Raw genomic sequence first — 22,482 nt, 5'->3', positions numbered from 1 at the left:
CTTGATTGAGCTGCCTGATCCCGGTCCCCAGGGGCCTCCAGGTCTGCCCCCTCATTGTCACCTCCGCCCTCGCTGCTCCTTTCATTCCTCCAAACTGGGGAAAACAGACCAGACTTCTTGGGGGCCCCTAAGTGTTGGGGGTCCCCTGGGCCCCGACCCCGAGAGCTCTGAGTGAAGACCTTTGTTTTGCCCCATCGACGACCTTTCTCTCAAGCCATTTCCTAGTCTCCCTCTGATTTCCACGCCGCCAGGCAGAGTCCCCCGTCTTCCCCATTTTATTATTAGTCAGTTATGTTTTGAGGAGCGTCTGTGAAACCCATGGAGCTGAGACAGCAGGTTCTTCCGTCCGCTTTCTTCCTGGGGGGGGGGGCGTGCAAGGGGGCTCCCCGTGCAGTTTGTTCCCACTGCCTGTGAACCTATAATTATTTCAAAATAATTGGGAAAAAGTTGCAGGCTGCGAAATTCGAGCACTTTGATGAAGTGGAAACGTTGCTAGACAATGACTGGATCGAGTACACGCCCGAAGGAATCGAGCGGAGCAGGTCCCGCGGACTCCCGCTGCGGCTCAGAGGAAACGAACCCGACGAGCACCCAAGAGGATGCAGGTTCCACCTCTGGCCTCGCTCGGTGGGTTAAGGATCCCGCGTTGCTGTGGCCGGGGCGCAGGTTGGCGGCTGCAACGCCGATTTGACCCCTAGCCTGGGGACCTCCCTATGCTGCAAGTGTGGCCCTAAAAAGACCAAAAGGAAAAACAAACAAACAAAAAGCCTTCATGGCAACATCGAGACTGGTGTTTGACCAACTCGCTGGGCACCAAGGCCTGACCGAGTTGACACGAAATGAGCCATCACACTGGATAAATGTGTGCTCATCGTATAATTCTTTCTGCTTCTTTTCTGTATTAATGTTTTCATTAAAAGGTAGGAGGCAAAGGATATTTGTTCACCAAAAGTCACAGTAAAGAAAGTGAAAGTCAAGTCACAAACGGGAGACAGTCTTTATTTTTGTCTTTTTAGGGCCACACCAGTGGCATATGGAAGTTGCCAGGCTACGGGCTGAATTGGAGCCCCAGCTGCCCAGCCTACACCACAGCCACGGCGCCGCCGGATCCCTGAGTCATGTCTGTGGCCTGCACCACAGCTCACGGCGAGGCCAGGGATTGAATCCACACCCTCGTGGACACCAGTCGGGTTCGTTACCACTGAGCCACAACACGAACGCCAGTCTTTTTTGGGGGTAATGGCCATACCCAAGGAATATGGAAGTTCCCGGTCCAGGGATTGAATCTGAGGGACAGCTGTGACCTACGCTGCGGCTGCAGCAATGCCGGCTCCTTAACCGAGGTCACTGGGCTGGGGATCGAACCTCTACCTCTGAGCAACACAAGCTGCACCTGTGGTATGTGGAAGTTCCCAGGCCAGGGGTCACATGAGAGCTGCAGCTGTGGTCTACACCACAGCCAAAGCAACACCGGATCCAAGCTACATCTTCAACTACCCCATGGCTCTCGGCAATGCCGAATCCTTAATCCACTGCGCGAGGCCAGGGATCAAACTCGCATCCTCACAGAGACAGCATCGGGTTCTTAACCCACTGAGCTACAGTGGGAACTCCAGGAGATAATCTTTACACTCAAGTAACAAGTGATTTCTACCCAGTAAGACATAAAACTTCCCCATGAGTCAGAAGAAGAGACGTAGGATGCAGTAAAAATCTCAGCAAAAGACACGAGTAGATATTTGGCAGAATAGGAAACAGAAGCAGCCCATAATCACAACCTGGTGAACAAGCGGGGACCAGGAAGGCAGCACAGCACAGCACCTCACACCTGCCAGAGCGACAGAAGTTTGAAGTTTGTGCACCGCTGTGAGGCTAGAGCTGGAACGAGCAACTCGGATGGCTGCTGGGCGAGGTCACTGAGGGTGGACGTGCGCGCGCACCGCGATTTGGCGCCACCGCCGCTGGACGGGACCCTACCTCGGCTCTCAGCCTGTGAGCTGTGCCCACGGCCAGGGTGGCTCTTGAAATCAGGGGGTGACATAAGCACGGCTGTGGCTTCAGGTTATTCAACTGGTGCAGATTGGTGCAGGTTGCCGCACCTGGCACGTGGCTGCCCCACCAGGGGATGCCTCGTTTGGTTTGGGCATGTTGGGTCTGTCCCGAGTGGCAGAAAACTAGAGGCCATTTGCCATTAGCTAGAGGGACAGGAGGGTGGTCTTGCCTTGGGACTGTGCAGGTGCCTGGGCTCTCGGCCACAGCCGAGTCCGCAGGGACCTTGACCACTGGTCCGACCTGCGCCCCGGCTCCCGACCCACACGCTGTGCTGAGGAAGGTGCAGAGTTGGAGGAAAGCCTGTGAAAACACGTCCTTGCTGGGTCCTGGGCACACAGGTGGGTCCCCTGTGTGGCCTTGTCACCTGCGCACAGCACCTCTGCAGGAAGCCGCTTCAGGGCACCGGCTCCGCTTCCGCCTGCATCCAGGTGGCACGTCGGGTACAGAGCCAGTGGAGGTGCCCCGGTGGCTCCGGCAGCTGGAGATGTTGGTCCCACGTGGGGGCACCGCCGCACTCTGCCAGGACCTCACCTCCCCTTTGCCCACGCAGCGTTTGGCTTCCCCCTGGGCTCAGGGAGAGGCTGACTCTGTCCGTGGGAAAGCAGGGTGCCTGGAACCGCTCATCCTCTGGGTCATGAAGCCGGGCAGGCCCAGCGGCTCCCCACTGCCCGTGACGCTGGGCGTCCAGACCCTGTGAGGTTCCTGAACCCACGGCGTTCAGGCAGCCCCTCCCCCAGTCACCCCTGTGCCACCCAGTGGCCCGCATGTAAAGCAGACAGAGGGTGGCAAGGGGAGCTGCCCGGGGGCCTAGCCGTCGGGCCGACCTGGACAACCCCGCAGCCGGATGACGGTTTCTCACAGCAGCATCCAGTTCAGCACCCAGATGCGGTGTCTTACCTCCTGGGAGCCGGCCTGCCACCTGCTCACAGGTTCACTGACTTTGAACCCTGTATTGGTCAGGATTCTCCAGAGAAACAGAACCAGGGGGCTGGTGTTCCCTGGGGGCTCAGCAGGTTAGGGATTTGGTGTCGTCATGGCCGTGGCGTGGGTTCGATCCCTGGAATTTCATATGCCGCGGGTGCAGCCAAAATAATACTACTGATGAAAGAAGCATTGTGGGTATCTCGGTCTCCACCCATCCGTCCGTCCACGTATCATCTGTTTACCTACCTATCTCCCCGTAAAAGGAGATGCGTCCTGAGGAACTGGCTCTCGTGGTTTTGGAGGCTGGGAATAATCTGCTGTCTGCATGGGGAGACCCAGGAAGGCCGGCGTGGTGATGTCATCTGGTCTGCGTCTGGAGGCGTGAGACCCGGGGGGCGGATGGGGGGAACCCCAGTCTGAGAGAGGAGGGGCTGGGATGAGCTGTCCCGGGTCAGAGTGGGGGGCGCAGGAGAAAGGCACGTGTCTCCCCCGCCACGCGGCCTTGTGTTCTGTCCAGGCTCAGTGGCTGGGCGGGGCCCACCCACTCAGGGAGGCCCACCTGCTCCACTGCGTCCACCTGGAAACACGCCCCGGCTCCCCCAGAAGTGAAGTCCCATCTGTGGCCCGGGAGGGTCACGCTGACACAGAGGTGAAGGTTACAGACGCCCGCTTTGGGGGGGGGGTAGCGGTTGTTCCCCCGGACGTGGCCCTCGTGCTGGATTCGGATCTGCTCCCCGCCGGCACCAGCACTTTCCTTACTGACTTAAAGCCTAATTTACCATCCCGGCTCCTCAAGGGTCATTTTTGGCCGAGGAGCGACTTCCCAGCCGGAGGAACCGAGGAAAGGTGGCATCATTAAGGACCACGGGGACAGCGCGGTGACACCGGCACTGTGTCCTGCAGGCTATGCTAGTCAATGGCGCTGTTTCCCCCAAATCAGGGTACGGGGGTGGGGGGTGCATGCCATTAGAACCAATGAGCCATTCTCAAAAGTCTGCCCCTCGCCCGGCAGGTCCTGCGCTCCTGGTTGGGACGTTTTGTGACCAGCAACGTGATGCTTTGAACAAGGCAAGAGCATCCTGGAGTTGGAACTGGGGCTCCCACCCGGTGCACTGGGACCTCTCCCCCCGGGGTTAGGGAGCACAAAGGGGGTGGCGCTGACGGCCGGGTGAGCCGTCCGGAGGAAGCGGGGTGCCGTCAGCCTCTCCACATCCACATCCGGGGACCGGGGCTGGAGGTCTTCATTCAGCTCGCTGTGTCACAGGGAGTCACAAGAGGAGAGGCGCTCGGGCCGCTGAGGGGACCTGGCCCCGGGGCGCGGAGCAGGCGAGCGTGGCGGCCGTCTTGGCCTCACGGCCGCAGCCCAAAGGAGCACCAGCCCACGGCTCCCAGCAGCGTCCACTCTCCTGCTGCATCAGGGGCAGGGCTGCAGGGTTTCACGAGGTTCCCCTTTCTGTCCCCACTGCTGTGCGTGGAGATTTAGCTGAAACTTTCTGGGAAATTTATTTTGCAAGATGAGAGGAAGGGAGTGAGGAGAGGAGCACGTCCCCGGGCCCCGGGATGGTTACCAAACGCAGAACCATGAGGCTTCTGGCACCTTCTGGGGGCAGGGGGCTGTGCACCTCACCTGCAGGGGGCTGTTTGCTTTCTATCAGGTGGGAGCCTGTTCTGGAAGGTGACAGTGTGGGAAGAGAGGGTGGGATTGGAAACACGAGCGGCGGACGAGTCGGCATCTGTCACTTTGTCCCTGTCACAGGCGTATCCCATTCTCCTTTGTCGGCTGGGCCAGCTTGGTGTCCCCCCCGGGACTTTGAGCCAAGGATGCACCAGTTGGTTAGAGAGCGCTCCTCCGCCAGGCGGTCGGATGGCCGGCGGCCGGGCTGCGGCCGGCAGAAGCGCCCAAATGCCCCCTCCCCGCCCCGCCGGCCTCAGTCCCTGGGTTCCGTAAACACTGAATCACTAACGCTGTGGTTGCTCCTTGGCCGGGGGTGTTACCTGGGTGGGCTCATCTAGCCCCCTGAGCCTCTGAAAGCAGAGCCCTCCAGCAGGTAGCAGAGTCAGAGGAATTCTCCGCACCAGCAGGAGCCCCCCTGCCATGTGGACCTGAGGCTGGGGGGCCCCATGAGAAGGGGAGGTGGTCTCGGGGAGCAGAACTGCCCGGTTGACAGCTGGCAAGGAAGGGGCCCCGGTCCTGCAGCCGCGCAGAACTGAACTCTGCCCACCCCCTGACCAGGGAGGGGGGGTGGCCTGGGGGGGCCCAGGGTCTGCCGAGGGGAGCCCAGCCCGGCCCCCAGCTGGGCTTGACCTTGCGAGGTCCATGCAGAGCTCGGCCAAGCCTGCCCTCTGCTTCCTCTGTCCTGCCTCCTTCCCGCCGGCTCCCAGCCTGTGAGAGTCCCCCTGCGCCAGCCCCACACCTCTGGTCGGATGTCCTGGCTCCCGGGCCCGCGTGACATGGAGGGAAAGGCCTGGTCCCCTCCTGGTAAGGATCACGTGCGGGCCAGGGCCGCAGTGTCACTGCCGCCTCCGTGCGTGGGCGGCTTCGTGTCCTGGAGCAGGAAAGAGGCCCTTAAGCATCTGCTCGGACCTGGACGGGCCTCGCAAACATCTGCCTCAGGCGGGTGACGAGGTGCTGGCCCCTCCTGGCAGCATCTGAAGAAGCTGGGCTCCTGGGGCTGGCGGCCACTGGCCCTGAGGGGCAGAGGGGACTGTGAGGATGCGGGGGCGAGGCAGGACGCCTGGGCAGGGCAGGCACCCAGGTGGCCAGGGCGGGGCGGCTGGGTGGGGAGTGGAGGAGACGGCCAGCAGGTCTGGTGGGAGCACGAGGGGTGGGAGGGGTTGCTGGCCCCCCCTGCTCCCTGTGCACAGGGTGCCTGGGGCTCCCCAGGTCAGAGGTCCTGGCCGGGGCTTTCCTGGGAGCCCCAGAAGCACCGTCTCTCGCTGCGGGCTGAGACGGCACCGGGGAGGCTGGGGCTTGGCGGGTGGGGAGGTGCTAGGGGCGGTGGTAGGTGTCCCTCCCTCAGCGTGCCCCCCCCACCCAGCCCCCTCTAGAGTGTGGCTTGTGCTCTGGGCAGAGGCAGAGATCTTGGCTGGGGGAAGGGGTGGGCACTCCCTGCCTGCCCTGCCTCCACCCGCCCCCCTGTAGGACCCTTTTGGGGAGGTGGCGAGGGGGTGGGGGCCTACCGTGGGCTCAGGGTGTATTTGCCCTTGCGGTCCAAGCTGCGGCCCGAGTGGATGGCGAAGCAGAGAAAGGCGCTGAGCAGCACGGCGTACACCTAGGGGGGGGAGTGGCAGCTGCAGGGGAGGGGCCTCAGCCCCCCCCCCAAAGGCACTGGGCTGTGAGGGTTCCTGGCCATCACCCCTGCCCCCCAGGCCTGCGGCTCGCTGCTCCCCGCTCCCCGTGCAGGGCAACCCAGCTGGTCCCCAAGATCCGGGATTCCGGCCTGGGGTGCCCAGTCCTGCCCTTTGGTCTGGGGCCTGGCCTCAGGCTGGTGGAGGGGCGGGAGGTGGGGAGGGGGCTGGGAGTGGGAGGGGGTACCATGGAGACGAGGCCGAGGCTGGTCAGGGTGGACACGACGTTCCCGTGGTTCCTCAGGAAGCTCCTGAGCCCCTGCAGGCAGTCCTGGCGGAGGGCAGCCCACGTGAGCCCCGACCACCCTCCCAGCCCGGAGCTGAAGCCCACCTAGGACACACGCTCCGGCTCTGGAGGTCGGGGTGTGGCACATGGCAGGACAACACCCCAACGCTCTGGGGACGCGCGCCGAAAACAGGCGAAACCCAGCAGGGTGGAGCCGCCTCTGTGGGGACTGCGGCTCCCTGGGGTCCAGCGGGGAGCGCCCTTGGGGAGTCCCCGGGGCTGCCTGCCTCGGGTTGTGTGTTTGGTGCCCTGCCCCCCGAGAGGCAGGCTGGGTCTCAGTTACTGTGGGGTCCCCAGCACCCCGTCCAGGGTGGGGCACAGAGCCTGGCTGAGGATAGGGGGCCGCGGGGGGGTCCTGGACTCGTCCTGCCCCCATCCTGGCCTTGCACTGCCCAGCCCGAGCGGGGCTCCACTGCGGCTCCGTCTCCAAGGAAAAGGGAGGCAGCGGTCCTGTCTCTGAAGCACTCAGTGGTGGCATCTGGTTCTGGGGATGGACTTGGCGTCAGGGATAGGCCGGGGGCCGGAAGTGCAGGGGGCCAGGCTGGGTTTGGTTCTCAAGGCCAGGACGGGGGGGAGAGGAGGCTGGCTTGGCCTCTGTTGGGCTGTCCATCTGCCGTGGACAGGTCTGAGCCCTGCAGCCCCCCGCCTCCCGCTGCTGCTTGGATCTCTAGCCTTGGCTGGAACCCGGCCCCTGCTCACACCTGGGACAGGGACCAGCGCCGGCTGCCCTGGAGGTGGGGACGCGTGGGTCAGGACTGTCCCCGCTAGAAAGCAGCTCCACATGGCTGCAGGAGCCCTGGGCAGCACCGCACCCCTACATCCTGGCCCGGGGGCCTCGTGGGAAAAAGAACCCTAATCGGCCCCTTTTCCCCACTGTGGTCGCACGTCCTCTTTGGGAGGCAGCCCTGGGGCCGGACCACCATGCAGGACCCCAGCGCTGCCCCTCCCTCCCCTCCTCCAGGGTGGCCTGCGCACCCTCCTGTGCTGGTTCCTCCCCCGCCACGAGGCCCGTACAGCCGAACGCAGGGCCCTGCCCCACAACCCAGAAGGTACCGAAGCCCGCCCTCACCCCCCTCTGCAGACGGGGTCCTGAGGCCTCTCCCTGGGTGGCGTGAACGGGCCTCCTGACTCCCCCCTCCCTGCACGCTGGGGCCTTTTGCCCTCGCCCCTTCCCAGCATGAAGGCCCGATGGGATGGCGCTGTTGGCTCTGTCCCGGGCTGGGCCCCGAGCCATTTGCATCCTCCTGTCTGTTTCTTGGAGGGTGGCCAGGAGCCTCTCGCCAGAGATAGGGGTGAGTCTGCTTCCTGGACGGAGGGGGAGGGGGGCTGGGGGAGGGCAGGTCGCCGTGGTGGTGGGAAGAGCCCACCTCTGTCCCACTGAGGTCCTTGTGGCCGGACTCTGGCCCAGGCCGACCCTCCCTAGAAAGACCTGGCTCCCTGGGGGGTGGAGGCCTCGGAACTCTGCCCCCCGACCCAGGCAGGGCTGACCTTTCCTATTCTGGGGGCCCTGGGCACTGCTCACCCCCGTTTGTCTCCCACCTGCCCTCTGCCCTTCTAGAAGCTTCCGTGGGTGGGCTCCCAGTGCCGGACAGCATGCCTGGCCTTGGGGAGCCGCCAGGCCGGGAGCTGTGGGAGGGAGCGAAGGAGCCACTGGAGCCTAGAGGAGGACCTGGGCCACGCTGGGTCAGGTGCCCCCAGCCCAGCCCTCTCCCGCGGCCCTTGTGGCTGCAGCCTCTCCCAGCCTATCTGCCGAGGGCCCCCTTGCCCCCCACCCCCCACCCCTGGCTGGCCCTGCCCCCTCACCTGTCTTGCAGGCCCCTCTCCCTGACACAGGTCTGCCCCGGAGCTGCCCTGGAGCCCGAGCGGAGAGCTCTTGCCACAGCATAGAAACTGCAAGGACAGGCGAGGAAGACAGTTTGCTCTCGGAACCCCGGGGTCCCCGTCAGACAGCTGGGGAAACTGAGGCCCGAAGGGGCCAAGCGACTAGGGGTCCAGCAGAGCTGAGGCCTCGAGAGCCCGAGACTGGCGCTCGGGGTGATGCAGCTGGCTTAGCGGGGGACCAGGCCCTGGGCAGCCTGGCCCCCTGCCCCCACCCCCCGTGGCTGGTGCTCACTAAAGCTGCCAGCCTGCCTGGCTGATGGCTTACCTGCCAGGGCCAGCGCCAGCGGTCACCAGGCCCTGCCTAACCCGATGCCATCTTGAAATTCCTCCTCCTCTTTGGACCAGACGCCCTTTGGCTCTGGGCCGCCTCCTCCCCGCCCCTCCCCCTCCCGGGGCATCCCGCTCAGCACCTGGTCCCCAGCCCGCTGACTCTGGGGGCCGCCCTGTGCCCATTTTCTGGATGGCAGTCCACCTGGGGAGGCAGACCAGCCCGGAGCTGCCCGGGAGGGGGCCTCCCCCAGCAGCTCACCGTGTCCTGGATGGCTGCCAGCTCCTGCCGCCAGATGCCGGACAAATTCTTCACCGCCCGGTCGAACACCAGGTCGTAGGTGTCCAACACGGCATCTTCCACCTGCACCGAGAGCACCACGGAAGGCCCTGCGTTGGTGGGGCTCTGGGCCCCCGACGGAGCCTCGGAAGGCGGGCCTGGCCCGGGGCGCTGAGAGATGGCTCAACGCCCCTTCTCCTCCCTGAGAGTGGAGCCTGGCCCCCTGGGGGCCAGTCACAGGGTGTCCCCCACCAAGAACGGCCCCCAAGAATGCCACTCTTGCCCTGGGCACGGGGGGTTCTGCAGGATAAATCAGAGGCCCGAGCTCTGCCTCCCGCCCCCAGCTCTGGCCTTACAGGGCGAGGAGGGGCTGGCCCAAGGGTCCACCTGCTTCTGTTGACCTGGAAACAGGCGGTGGGCAGGGGAAAGTAATGGTGGCCCCGGGGAGAAGCCAGGAGAGGCCTCATGCCAGGAGTTCTGCTCCCCGGGACGTTCTAGACCTTCGACCAGAACCACCCGGTACAGAAAGCCCAGGCCCAGAGCGGGCCGCAGGCAGCCCGGGCAGATGACGGAGAGGGAGGGTGGCCACAGGGGCCTGGCTGGCTCTGCCTTCACTCCGCACCCCACCTCAATCGGGCCTCATTGCCTCTGCCCAGCTAAGCACCCCCTTATGTGTATGTGCTCATGCCACCCCCACACTGGGACACCCTCTCCTTGACAAGTTATTTCTTCAGGGATCAACTGGAATCTTGCCTCCTCCGGGAAGGCTTCCATGACTGCTCCAGGGTCACCAGCCTCCTGGTGCAGACAAGGCCTCTTGAGCTCCCCTGCTTCTGATGCTTCCTTTCCCGCCTCTGGGACCCTAAGTCCCCCCTTCCCTTCCTTTCCCACCCCCACGGTGTGCTGACAGCTGGGACAGGCTCAGGGGAGACCCAAAGGGCCAGGGTGAGCAGACGCCTGCTCTGGCCACTCGCGCCTGCCCTCCAGAGAAGGAGAGCGGCTTTCCCAGTGCCGGCCTGGAGGACGAGGGGACAGGCAGGCGGTGGCTGTCCACAGCCCCGTGCCCCAGTGGGAACCCAATGGGCTTTCACCCCAAACATGCCAGCGTTCCTTAACCCTTGCCGTTGAGACCTAGCCCGAAAGTCATCCCAAACTCAGCCAGCAGGTCCACGCCCCCCATGTTGGGGGGTGGGCAGAGTCCTGGGCTGAAGCCAGGCGCCAGGCTGGCCACCCTGGCAGGAGGCCTGGCTAGGGGCCCTGGCTTGGCTTTCATTTCCTCCGTGACATGGGGGCGGGGACCCGCCAGGCTACTGTGTCCCCACGGGAGGAGGTCCTGGGGCGGACTCAGGGTCTAGTGGCGCCTAGGGCAGCGACAAGGAGGCCAGCTCAGACCACCCTCGTGGTTCCGGCCCCACCCCCACTGGGGCCCAGGGAGACCCTGGCCCCTCCCAGGTGAGGTGTCGTTATTGTAATACCAGCAAGAAGAGGGACCCTGCTGATGGCTGAGCCGTGCGTCTCTCCCGTGGCCCCAGAAGCGGGGGCCGTGGGCTTGTGCTGCACACCAGGAAGCAGATCAGGCAAAGCCCTGCTCCCTGCCCATATGACCCTGGGCCTGGCGGTGGGGGCAGGCTTGCGGTTTGTACCATCCTTCCCTCACCACCAGGTTCAGGGGGCCTGTGTCTCTCCATGAGAAAACTGGGGGTGGGGCTGGGGGGGCGTCTCAGAGCCTTGGGTGTGCCCTGCCAGCGTGCCCCTATCTCAAGCCCTGTCTTCCAGAACGCCAGGGGCTGCCCCTCAGCGGGGGTGTCCCTGGGCTGCTGAACCCCAACCAGGCGCCTGGGGCGTCCCCTCCCAACACTCACTGCCTTTGACCACCCGCCTCCCCATTGTCTGCTAAGCCTGCCTGGGTGGCGCTGCAGGTGGTCTCAGACCAGCCCCAGGGGTCCCGGGGTGGCTGGACAGGGGCGGAGGGGCGGGGCGCAGACCTGGGAGCAGCGAGGACGGCTGTCTTTCACTGCAGCCCTTTGCACTGCTGTACTTAATCCATGCATGAATTCTTAAGTGCAGCCAGGCAATCCATTGCCCTGGCAGGCCCGTCTGGGGACAGGGCGCCGTGGCAGAGTGGCTCTCAGGCTCCTGCGGGAGCATAATTAATAGCCCTCGTGCTCTGTATTCATTGCACGACCGCCCAGTCTCCGCATTGCAGGCCTGCGCCAGCTTCAGGACGCCTCCCTGAATGAGCCCTGGGGGGAGGGGGGGGAGCGGCGGCGGCCTTGTTTCTGGGCCACCGGTCCCTGTGCTGCCCGTCCGTCCTCAGGTCTCCCGTCTGTAGGGTTGCTGCTGATGGGCCACCTTGACCCTGTGTTTCACCTTAGGGGGTCAGTCGGGAGGCGTGCAGCGGGAGAAGTGGGGGTGGACGGGCCTGGCTGGGCCCCCTGGCGCTGGGTGCTCTCTGCTCCCTGGGCCTCCAGTAGGACCTCGTAGAAGGAAGGAGCTGGGATCTGTCCAGCCCTGGGTGGGGGGGGTCCCTGAGGCCAAGATGTCCCGGGGTGGGGGGCTCGGCCTGGCCCTGGTGCTTGGGGCCTGTGCCCTGGCAGTGCCCTGTCTGCACCAGCCCAGGTGATGGAGGACAGACCTGGGCTCAGGGGCACAGGTGGGTTCCACTGGCCCTTTGCGCTCGCGGGCCCATTCCCGCCGCCCAGCAGCCCCTCTGCCTGCCGGGTCCTCGTTCTCCTTTTATAGACCAAGAAACAGGCCAGGGAAGGTGAGCTGACCACCCAAGGGCCTTGGGTGAGCGCTGACCCCAGAGTTGAAGCCAGAGCACCCTCCCCCGGGCCACCTGTGCCCACGTGGGCCTGGGAGGAAGCCCCGGCCTCCACTGACCCCGAGAACGGCACCCTGCGGGTCAGCTGGAGCTCAGACCAGACCGGGATGGTTTCTGTGGGGGATGGTAGCAGGGTTTGGGACAGACAAGAGGCCCAGCTGGGAGCCGTCTGCTTCCTCCGCTCCTTCCCCAAGAGGGGCCCCAGCCGGATTGTGGCCTGTGGCCCCTGTACGCTCTCCGCATCCCCACCCCCCGCAACAGAACCACAAATCCTGAGATCAGAGCTGTAAACACGTAGTGTCAGAGACAGAGGGTGGGCTGCAGCCGCCCCCCGGGACCCCTGCATGGGGCCCCAGGGCACCCTGGCAGCTATCTTGGCCGGGACCACCCATGTGGCGACCCCGACGGTGCATGGGCAGCCAGCTTCTCGGTGGATGGGAAATGTGGGGCCTATAACACCGGCCGGGCCCCGCTCCTCCTGTCAAGTCTGCTGACCAGCCCCACAGAGAGCCAAGCCTGCTCGGCCAGGGCTCCGACTCGTCCGAGAGCCAGACGGAAGGGCCTTTTTCAATGCTGTCACACGTGGGTGACCCCAGAAGATGCCAGGGTGGTGGTGACCCTTGGGCAGGGAAGGGAAAAGAGGCATTGGCTCAGGGCAAAGAGCCCTGGATGGGGGCCCCTCCTGTCCCAGCTTTGCCAGGGTGACCTCGCACGGCCCCCACCCTCCCGGGCCTGGGTCCCTCCCTCCGCAGACCAAGCGGACAACCACCACGCTGGGAGGTGTGGTGACAGCCTCATCAGCTCCAAGAGCCCTGGGAGCGGGGAAACGAGGCCCGTTCCCGTGGGTAAGGAGGACAGGACCAGAGGGGGAGTCGCACCCCCATGGAGCACAGCACGACCTGGGCCTCCCCGCCTAGCCACTCTCTGGGGGCCTCTGCATCCCGCACGAACATCTTGGGGGGCCTGGGCAACGAAGAGGCTGCGGCCCCTGGGAGTCCTGATACACACCAGTGTCATTGCTTGTCACCTCGTGTGGGGTTCTGCCTGGAAGCTGAGCACACTCCAGCCAGACCGGCCTCGGTTTCCAGGGCTGGTGCCCTAGGAGGAGAGGGCTTGCCCAGGGCAGCAGAGAGGCGCTCGGGACGGGGCCTAAGGGGCTGGACCCTCCCGTCCCTCTCTGTCACCCCACCCGAAGGAAGGACGAAACAGGATCCCCTGCTGGGAGGACCCACACCCACCGTAACCATGGTCACCACTGAAGCCAACCACCGGCGCAAGACCCAAGGCGAACGGCAAGCGGGGTCACCTGGGCAGCCCCGCCTCCAGGCAGGTCGGGGCCTGGACCAAGGGCCGCTGTCCTCCGGCCCCCACCCCCACACGAGGCCCCTCCCCCTGCCTGGCCCGGCCCCCCTGGGGTGCGTTTTCTGGAACCAAGCCCGCTAAGCCAGGCTCAGGCCAGCGGGGGGCCTCCCTTCCCTGCTTGCGCCCCACTCGACTCCCCAGGGGCCATCTTCTGGGCCCAGGAGGGCTTTAGTGAGGAGGGGGTGTCTGGGGCCCGTTCCTGCCTCCCTCCCTCCCCGGGAGCTGCTGCCCATCCAGAGAATGTCCCCCCAGTGGTCTCCCCGTCCCCTCTGCCCTGATGACGGCAGGTAAGAGGAAGCATGGAATCCCCCTTTCAAACCCCTGGGGGGCCTTCCCCTGCGGGGCGGGGGGTGGGGGTGGTGGGGGCTTACCTGGGTGGGGTCGTGGAATCTCCAGAAGGTCACCTGCACCAGGGCACAGAACGCCAGGGCAAAGCACAGGAAGGCCTGGGCCGGAGGAGAGACCATTACCCCAGGCACCGGGCTGCCACCCTGGCGGGTTCCCCACCACCCGAGGGCGAGGCCGCACATGGTGGGCACGCTGGCTCCCAGCCCTTTGCGGGAGCTCCCTTTCGGCTCCCGAGGGCCTGTCATCGGCAGCAGTGCCACAGCCCCTGCCCCAGAGCGGCAGGCAGCCCCTGGGCTGGTGGAGCCCCTGCCCGACCCCGGAAGGGCAGGGCAGAGCCTCCCTGAGCCTGGGATTTGGAGCTGGGAGAAGAAAGGCCCCCGTCCCATGGTCTGGGCAGGAGGAGCGGCTCAGGGCTACCTGCTGCCCCACCAGGAGGGCCTTGCCAAGCAGGTTTGGCTTTGTTTTCCGAAACAGGCCTCCAGAGGTTCCTGGCCGGAGAGCGTGGCCAGGTGGACACCCCGAGATGGTGGGGCCCCTGGGGAGACGTGCCCCCGCTTCCTGCCCTGCTTGATTCCTTTGGCCCAGCTGTCTCCTGACCCTGCCACCACCCCGGGCCCCGGTGCTCTGGCGGCCCGCTTCTCTCTCACAGGGGCCGGCCCCTTCGAGGTGCCCCTTGAGAAACTGATGAACGTCTCAGCCCCTCCCCTAAAAAGGCGCACGTGTCCCCAACGCTCTTTTGCGGGCAGTTTCAGAGAGTCATCACAGACTAGGAACCCTGGCCTATGTGCCACCTGGGGACGTCCCCGACTTAATGGCCTGGCCTGCCACTGTGTGCTGGTGGCCCTCTGATTCCAGACTCAGGCCGGGGCACCTCCTGGAGCTCTGGACGGTCAAGCCGCCCGCTGACCACACTGCCCGGGGGTCCAGAGGCCTGGAGTGGCTGCCTGCAGACCCCACCCCCCACCTCACCCGGCTCTGTGTGGCTGGCTCGGCTGACGTGTCGCCCCCACTGCCCCGGCTCTCCGTGACCTGGGGCAGATGGCGACCAGGCTCCCACTCAGGGTGACACCCAGGAGAGTCCGTGACCGACGGCATGGATTCTCCGGGCTCTGGGAAAGAGGGGGCCACCCCGGCAGCCCTCACACTACCTCCAGCTCTCCTCAGGGCTGGGCAGCCCACCAGCCTTCACCCCAGGCCCCCTCCTGCCTGTCCAGGGGTCTGCAAGGCCTCAGTCCCAGGGCGGCCCCCAGATGCCTCCCCCTCCCCGTCCCCCACCACGCCCCACTGGCTGGGGGCCACCTTCCCATCTGGAAGCCATTGCTCAGCACGGCCTCCCAGGCTGGGGGCCAGGAGCCAGCTCCGGGGACCAGCTTTTTCCAGGAATCACGTCTGTCCTCAGCAGCGGGAGCAGCCCTCCCTCCTGCTCGCCCGCCTCGCCCAGAGGGTCCTGAGTGGCTTCCCAGGCCCCAGCCCGGGGAGGCTAAGGTGCTGGGTGTGGCCGGGCCCAATCCCCACGGCTTCTCTCTCCCAATTCTAAACAAAACACGTAAATTCATCAAAATGGCTTCCTTGGCACCGCTGCCAGCTCTGCTCAGCCTGCGCCAGCCTTTCATTTCCTGTGTGAGGCTGGTTTCGGGGGAGGCCGGGAGGTGGGGGCAGGAAGGGGCGGGGGAGCGTCAAGATGGAAAGATCTCCGCTCCCTGACCCTCCGCGCAGGGCGCGCACACACACACACACTCTCTCTCTCTCTCTCTCCCACCCACCCCTCAAAGGGGCAGGTGTGGGAGTGAGGTCTCCCAGTGCCCGAGGGGCGTGCTGGGCTGGCCCCCCCAGGCTGGGGGTGCAGGGTGGGTGGTTGGGATGCATCCGGCCATGGGCTGGAACCGCATCACGGGCAGAGATGCAGAACTGGGTCCCTGATCAGGGCACAGAGCTGGGGGAGGGGGTCAGGGAAGCTGGGGAAGGCCCTGGTGACCAGCTGGGCCAACAACAGGCTGGAGCTGGTGAGACGGAACCCAGAACCTTGGGAAAAGGAGCCTTTGGCCCAATTGTCTTCCCGCCTCCGCCTTGAGCCCAGCTCCATGGCGCCCCCTGGTGGCGGATGCTGCCGCCCCAGCACTGGCCTCGCGGGGTGCCCTCCCTGGGATCCCCCGGGTTCTGGCCCTGCTGGCAGCCTGCTCGGCCTCCAGCCATGGGCCTCTTGGCTGGAGGGCTCCACACCTTAGGGCTCCCTTCTGGGGGCACAGCCCACCTGTCTGGTCAGCTGCCCCTGGGGCCTCCCTCCCCGCCACCGCTCAGCAAGGCTGCACAGGCCAGAGCCTTGGTGCCGCCCAGGCAGCACCGGCCTGCCCTCGCTCCTGTGGGGCCTTGGTTAGGGCTGGAGCTGCCTGATGCCCCCGCTCCACTCCCCAGCACACCACCCCCCCGGGGGTGACCCTGTCCTGCCACCGCCCAGGAGTCCTTCACAAACACTTGCTGACACAAGCTGGGCCGAGAAGCCCACCAGCCCTGGGGACCCAGAAGGTGACCTCAGGGAGCCCAGGACTGCCGGCCTCGGAGGCCCTCCTCCGTCCAGGGAAACACAGCCCCCCGGCATGAGCTCACTGGGTGGAGGCGGGGTCTGCTGGGGGCAGGCTGGTGGGAGGGAGGCTGCACTTGGTAGTGGCAGCTGACTGAGAAGGTTTGGGGGGGGCGTGCATCAGGTGCTGGCTGGGGGTGCAGGTGACAGCGAGGCACCAGCCCAGAGCTGAGGCCCCGTTCAGGTGAGAGAGGGGGTGTGAGCCCAGAGAGGGCAGGATGAGGGTCCTTGGGGAGGCGGGGCCCACAGGGGGGACAGAGACGAGGCCACAGGGAGGAGCAGCCCTGGGGCCAGCAGAAGGCCACTGCTGGGGGGCATGGTCAGAGGCTTGTGGGACCTGGGGGGCGGGAAGCCCCCACTGCCGGCTGCTGCAAAGGAGGGTGTGCCTTTCAGGAGGCACCCGGGCTGCAGGCCACCTTGGGGCCACTGGCCCTGTCCCCACCTACACGGGGTGGCCTGGCCACTTCGTAAAGGGGACAGAATCCACCCACCGCCCATTCTCAGAGCCTCCGGCGACACAGAACCAGGACCCCCCCGCAACCCCAGAGCCTTTGGGACACGCTCCTGGTCTGGAGAGCCAGGTCTTCAAGGCCCCCCGGGCTGATGGGGTGACATGGGGCCTGGGTGGAGGGGTCCTGGCTGGCCCACATCCCCGGGCCTCTGTTTCCGTCGGGACCCTGAGGGGAGAGACGGGGCCCTGTGACCTCACAGCCCCATCCCAGTGGGGGCGCTGGGGACAGGGAGAACTCACCCCGGCCATGAGGCCCCTGGCTTCTCTCACTGTGGCTGCAGAGCTCAGCACAGCCCCCAGGGCCAGGAGCCCCGCCAGGCCGGTTCCTGCGAAGAAGGCTGGGTGTGGAGAGGGAGGAGGGTCAGGGCACCTGGGTGGGGGTCCCGAACTCCAGCCCCAGCGCGACTCAGGCGGTTGGACTTCCAGGAGCTCTGGAGGGGCCACATCTCCCACACCAGACAGGGATGTGGCTGCCACCCCCACCCCTGCCTCCACCGGCCCTGCCCTGCCCCCTCCTCCTCTGCTCGCCCTGCCCCCTTTACTTTAGGGCCCTCGGCTTATGGGGGTTCCCAGGGTAGGGGTCGAATTGGAGCTACAGCTGGGGGCCTACACCACAGCCACGGCAACGCCGAACTGTTAACCTGCTGAGCGGGGCCAGGGACCGAGGCTGCGTCCCCATGGACGTGAGTCCAGTTTGTTTCTGCTGAGCCCCGACGGGAACTCTTCTCCCCTATCTTAAAGCCGCCTCCCCGTCCCCTAGGCCCTACTGGCAGGGGGCCGCGTGAGGGCTGTCTTCTTATCAGTGCGGGCCCGGCTCCAGGCTTCCTGCTCCAGGGAGTCAGGGGCTCGGGGCTCAGGGTTAAAACGTGGGGCCTCCTTGTGTGCCCCGGGCCCCTCTCTGAGCTGAACCCCTCTTCCCGGACACAGAAGATGGGGTCTGGACGCCCCCTGACACTCCCACGCAGTCCCCCATCTCCCTGGCAGGGCAGGAGACGCAGGCAGACCCAGGCTGGGACTCCAGGGCGGCCCTTTCTGCCCCCGCCCCCCGCCCGGCTCCCCTCGGGAGACCTCACCCCAGCCCAGGCTTCCTCGAGCCCTTGGCACCTGCAGCGCCCCGCCAGCCCCACTTACCCCGACGATGCAAGGCCTCGAAGGGGGTCCTCTCTCGAGACGCGTGGCTGATGACAGCAAGGGGGGCCCCAAAATAGGTGAGAGCTGCCATGGTGGCCACAGCGAGGCCCAGGAGCTGGGGGTGGGGCGGACCCAGCGCGTGGGGGTGGGGCTGGGCCCCGACCCTCCCCCAGCCTCCTCTAGCCTCTGGGTTCACCTGAGATGGGGTCAGCTGCCGGCTTCTGGGTGCTTCTGGGGGGGCTCAGGGAGGCCTTTACCCCGGACACCCCACCCCACACACACTCACACACGCACACACCCCAGACACACACAGACACCCCACCACACACACACCCACACACAGATACCCCCACCACACACTTATACACACCCACACACACCCCACCCCCCCACACACACAGATACCCCCCCACACACATGGACACCCCACCAGACACACACGCACACACAGACACACCCAGACACGTGTGGACACCCCACCACACCCCACACACATCACACACACAAACACACAGACACCCCCCCACACACACAGGCACACACGACACCCCCCACAGTCACACACACACACACACACACACACACACACACATCCCACCACGCACCCTCACAGTCACATCCCCGCCCCAACCCACACACTCACTGTCCAGCTTCTCCAAGGGCCTGGACTCTTGGGTCACCCCCATTGTGGAGGAGGGATGGAGCCCCCCAGCCCCTCGCAGCCCCCCTCCCGCCCACACCCCATGAGAGCAGCTGCCAGGGCAGGAAGCCAGTCCCCCCCCCGACTCCCCAGTTCACCAACCCCCCAAGGCCCTCAGGCCCTGCCCAGGCCCCGTGCTGCCCGGGACAGTCACGGCTCACGGGGCATTCTTCTGCCCGCCAGGACCCAGGCGCACGTCCACAGGGCAGCAGGCCCGGGGGTGTGGGGAAGGCCCCATGCTGGAGGTCCAGTACCAAGGCCGCCCTCACCCTGCCTGCCCCTTGCCCAACCTGCTGTTACCAAGACAAAGAGGCTGGTGACCAGCATCTGGCATTTGGCCGCCCGGACTCGACTCCAGGGCCCCATGGCGATCGGCTCTCCTCCCCGCCCCCCTCCCACTGTGGTTTCCAGCTGGGTGAGGCCTCAGACCGCAGCTGCCCGCCCAGGAGGGGTGCCCCACCCAGATGTCTGTTTTTCAGCACCCGGCCATCTGAGCCTCTGGGTGCCCCGGAAACAGGACAGGCAGGAAGGGAAGGGAAGGGGCGGCCAGGCCAGCTCTGTCCCCTGCTGCCCCCAGCCCTGGCCTGGACCCCAGGGGGCTACAGATAACCGAGGCCCCTCCTGGAAGGGCGGCTTTGCTTGCAGTGCGGCTACAGAAGACCCTGCAAAGAGCAAGGTGGAGGGTGAGTGGGAGAGGGCGCCCGGCCGCCTGCAGCCTGGGCAAGCCAAGGCTGGGCATCCGTGAGTCCTGCCTGGGCCGTCGTCCTAGGAGGAACTGGGGAGAGAGGCCTCATGTAAACGGTCGTAGGAAACCGCATTTCAACTGTGACAATGACACTTTTTTTGCTTTTTAGGGCCCCACCTGTGGCACCTGGAGGCTCTCAGGCTAGGGGTGGAATCGGAGCTGCAGCTGCCCGCCTACACCACAGCCACAGCCACACGGGATCTGAACCACATCTGTGACCTACCCCACAGCTCACGGCAATGCTGGATCCTTCACCCCCTGAGTGAGGCCAGGGATCGAACTTGCGTCCTCACGGATCCTAGTCGGGTTCATTCACCGCTGAGCTGCGACGGGAAATCCGACAACGACATTTTGGAAAGAATGATCTAAATTCTGCTGCCTCGGCAGTACGAAGGAGTAATTTAGAGCAGAGCTGTCCTGAGGTCGCAAGGGAGGGGCCCTCACTTGTACCTGCGTCGGGGCTTGGTCAAAACTCGGATTTGCAGTTAAACCACCAGCACGAGGACGGGGCTGCGCCCTCAGGTGGGTGTGGGGCTGAGCTAGGTGGGCCCTGGGACCCAACAGGGGCCTGGAGGGGACACTCAGTGAAACCGCCTGTCAGGGTCCAATCTGGGCCAGTTTGAACAGCTGGGGCCCGGCTCTGGTCCTTCAGGGAGGCGAGCGGCACGGGGGTGGCCTCCGCACAGCCCGCTTCTCAGCTGGAATGTGTCCCCTCCCACTTGAGGGTGAGAGCCCCAGGCAGCTGTGGGCGAAGCGGGGCCTCGGCCTCCTAGAAACCAGCAGAGTGGGACTCGAGGTTGGCTGGCAGCTCTGCCACCTCCTTCCTCTCCCTGCCCAGGGCAGGGGGCAGCCAGGACCTATTGTCTACCCCAGTGCCCCCAAGGGTGCCCCGCCAGCCCCCAGGAATCCTTCGTCCTGGGTCTGCAAGGGTGTCTGTGACATCACGGCCTGTGGCGGCTCCGCCAGAGCCCAGGTGTGGCCCCAGGGGGGCGGCCAAGGGGGAGAGTGCTGGGTGGGGGTGTCAGAGCCGAGGGCTGGGGACCTGGCCGCGCCCCCCTTTCTCCTGCATCACAGCCATAGCCACACGGGATTCGAGCCACATCTGGGCCCCGCACCCCTAGGCCTGGCTCGCTTCTGGATTGTCTTCCTGACTTGGTGAGAAAAGCCGCGCCTGCCCTGTCTCAGGGCACGTTTGGACATTGCTCGTGCCCGGCTCCCGGGTGCCCTCTGTTTGGGGAAAGTTTTGGTGCAGGGCCGGACCCCCTGTGGCACTGCCCACTGTGTGCCAGGCTCCTGGCACAGATGACCTTGCTGTGTTTTCCCAAAGTGGCACCATACCCCTCTGTGGCAGGAAACGGGGCTCCCTGGGGCTGGGTCTCGTGGCGACTGAGCCGAGTCAGACCCTCTAGAGACCAGGCCTCTGACCGTGGTGCCCTCGGCCCCTGCCTGCCGGCCCTGCAGGGTGCCCGGCCTAGTCGGCGCCCTTCACTTTGCCCAGGGAGCCCCGGGCCGTGGCGGGGCCACACCCTCCCATGCCAACAGCCCCTGTGCAAGAGAAAGTGGCATCTGGAGGGGAAGCCCCTGGCCCTGCCCAGCTGCCTGGCCCTCAGCCACTTGCCCTCCTGAGGACAGCACTGGCCCGTGGGAGCCAGCAGGGGGCCTAAGGCAGCAGCTTCTGTCCAGAAGGGCTCGGCCGGGGCCCTGTCCTGAGGGTCAAGCCCCACAAGGAGCCGCCTCGGCTGCCTGCTGCCTCCGGCCTCTATGTCCAGGGAAGACGTGCGTGCATCTGAGTGTGCGCAAGTGCAAGCTGCGTCTGAGTGTGCACACACGTACACACTCACGTGCTTGTGTCAGGTCATTTGTCGGCCGGTGACCTCTGTTTCTCCCTCTTCCCCGCCCTCATTAATAATTACTTGGTTAATTGAAAATGGTTAAGGGACAGGTCGGGGGGAGGGAGGGGTGGCTGAGGGTTTGGGAGGGAAAGCTTCTAAAATTAGGTTGCGATGATGGTTGTACAACTATAACTATAATAAAATTCATTTTAATTATTAAACATAATAATAAAATTGTTTTGTCATAAGAACCAGCTGACGGAGCTCCCAGGGGCCAATGCTGGCACAGTTGGAGCAATCAAATAACATAGGCGTTCCCTGGTGGCTCAGTGGGTTAAGGAGCTGGTGTTGTCACTGCCGTGGGTCCCTGCTGTGGCTTGGGTTTCATCCCTGGCCCAGAAAGTTACCCATGTCGCAGGTGCATCCCCCAAAAAATAACATAGTGGGTGACCACCCAACGTGTTAAACAAACATCTGTGAGTCCACGCTGAATAAGCCAGTGGAGGGGGAGAGATATTGTCTGGGCAGAATTTCGAATAATGAGTGTGGGTCCTCCCCCGTCGGGGAGGGGAGCCTACCCCCCGGCCTTGGGTGTGGCTGTGCACTTGACTTCCTTGGGGGGGCACAGGATTGAAGGGGCACTTGACAAGCACTCCTCGGCCAAGTGAGCGTGGGCAGCATCGCAGAGAAAAGCCAGGCTGAGCGCAGGTGCCCCCGAGGGCAGGGGGAGGGCCGGGACGTCACCCCCGTGGTCCTGCCCTGGTCTAATCAAACACAACCACCAGACGAGCCCCCGCGCACGGGCGTCCTCCCACATCCCCGAGTCCCTCTCAGGGCGTCCACGGAAAGCGGTCCCAGCCCAGAGGAGCCCAAGGAGAGGTGAGGGCTCAATGTGTGGGGGATCCTGGATGGGAACCCGGGTGAAGGCGAGTAGGTAAGGACTCAAGAAACCCGAGGAAGGTGCTGGCTCAGTCAATAAAAGTGGATCCATATCCGTCGGTGTGTCGTGAGCAGCGTCTCATTCTCCCGTCAGACGCCGATACTGGGGGACGTGGGAGCGGGAGAGGATAAACGCCCCGCACCGTCTCCGCCGCGCCGCACATCTAAAACGCTTCTAGTTGTATTTAAAATCATGCTTCTGTCTGCCACCCCGGTCTCAGGGCCCAGAGCGGGCGGCAGCTCGGAGCTGGCTTTGCCCGTCTACTCACTGGCTCCTGAACCCTTGGTCCCGCGCTAGCCTGAGCCCCCTTCTGTTAATGGCTCATCACCAAGATGTCCACTCGCTCAGCGACACCACCTGTGCCCCTGCCCACCTGCCTACCTACCTACCTGATGACTTGTCCACCTACCACCTGCCCGCCTGCTCACCTGACCACCTAGCCACCTGTCCCCCTGCTCACTCGCCCATCTGTC

General features: G+C 65.1%; 1 protein-coding gene across 17 annotated transcripts; it reads right to left on the bottom strand.

Moving 5' to 3' along the window:
- Nucleotides 1-973: 973 nt before the first annotated feature.
- TSPAN32 (tetraspanin 32) lies at nt 974-18,894 on the bottom strand. 17 transcript variants are annotated; one of them, XR_014836679.1, is made up of 10 exons: nt 18,793-18,894; nt 17,793-17,907; nt 16,902-16,999; nt 13,596-13,670; nt 9,021-9,122; nt 8,414-8,500; nt 6,512-7,094; nt 6,157-6,248; nt 3,223-5,664; nt 974-3,150 (listed from the first exon to the last, which is right to left on the bottom strand). XR_014836679.1 is itself a non-coding variant. In XM_085010423.1 (9 exons), exons 1-9 carry the CDS (start codon nt 18,856-18,858, stop codon nt 5,587-5,589), a joined length of 1,296 nt encoding a protein of 431 aa, XP_084866549.1. In that variant the 5' UTR covers nt 18,859-18,894; the 3' UTR covers nt 974-5,586. The 17 variants fall into 17 exon arrangements, 5 of the variants coding, with proteins under 5 accessions (XP_084866549.1, XP_020938271.1, XP_020938272.1 ...); XR_014836678.1 differs by having other exon boundaries at nt 974-3,109; XR_014836683.1 differs by having other exon boundaries at nt 6,512-6,595.
- Nucleotides 18,895-22,482: the final 3,588 nt, after the last annotated feature.

This window comes from Sus scrofa, chromosome 2 (genome assembly GCF_054392235.1).
Source record: "Sus scrofa isolate SSC_HxYL_T2T_F1_AM1 chromosome 2, Sscrofa_HxYL_maternal_Yorkshire_Landrace_v2.0, whole genome shotgun sequence".
NCBI lineage: Eukaryota > Metazoa > Chordata > Mammalia > Artiodactyla > Suidae > Sus > Sus scrofa.
This window is presented reverse-complemented; position numbering and strand designations above follow the sequence as displayed.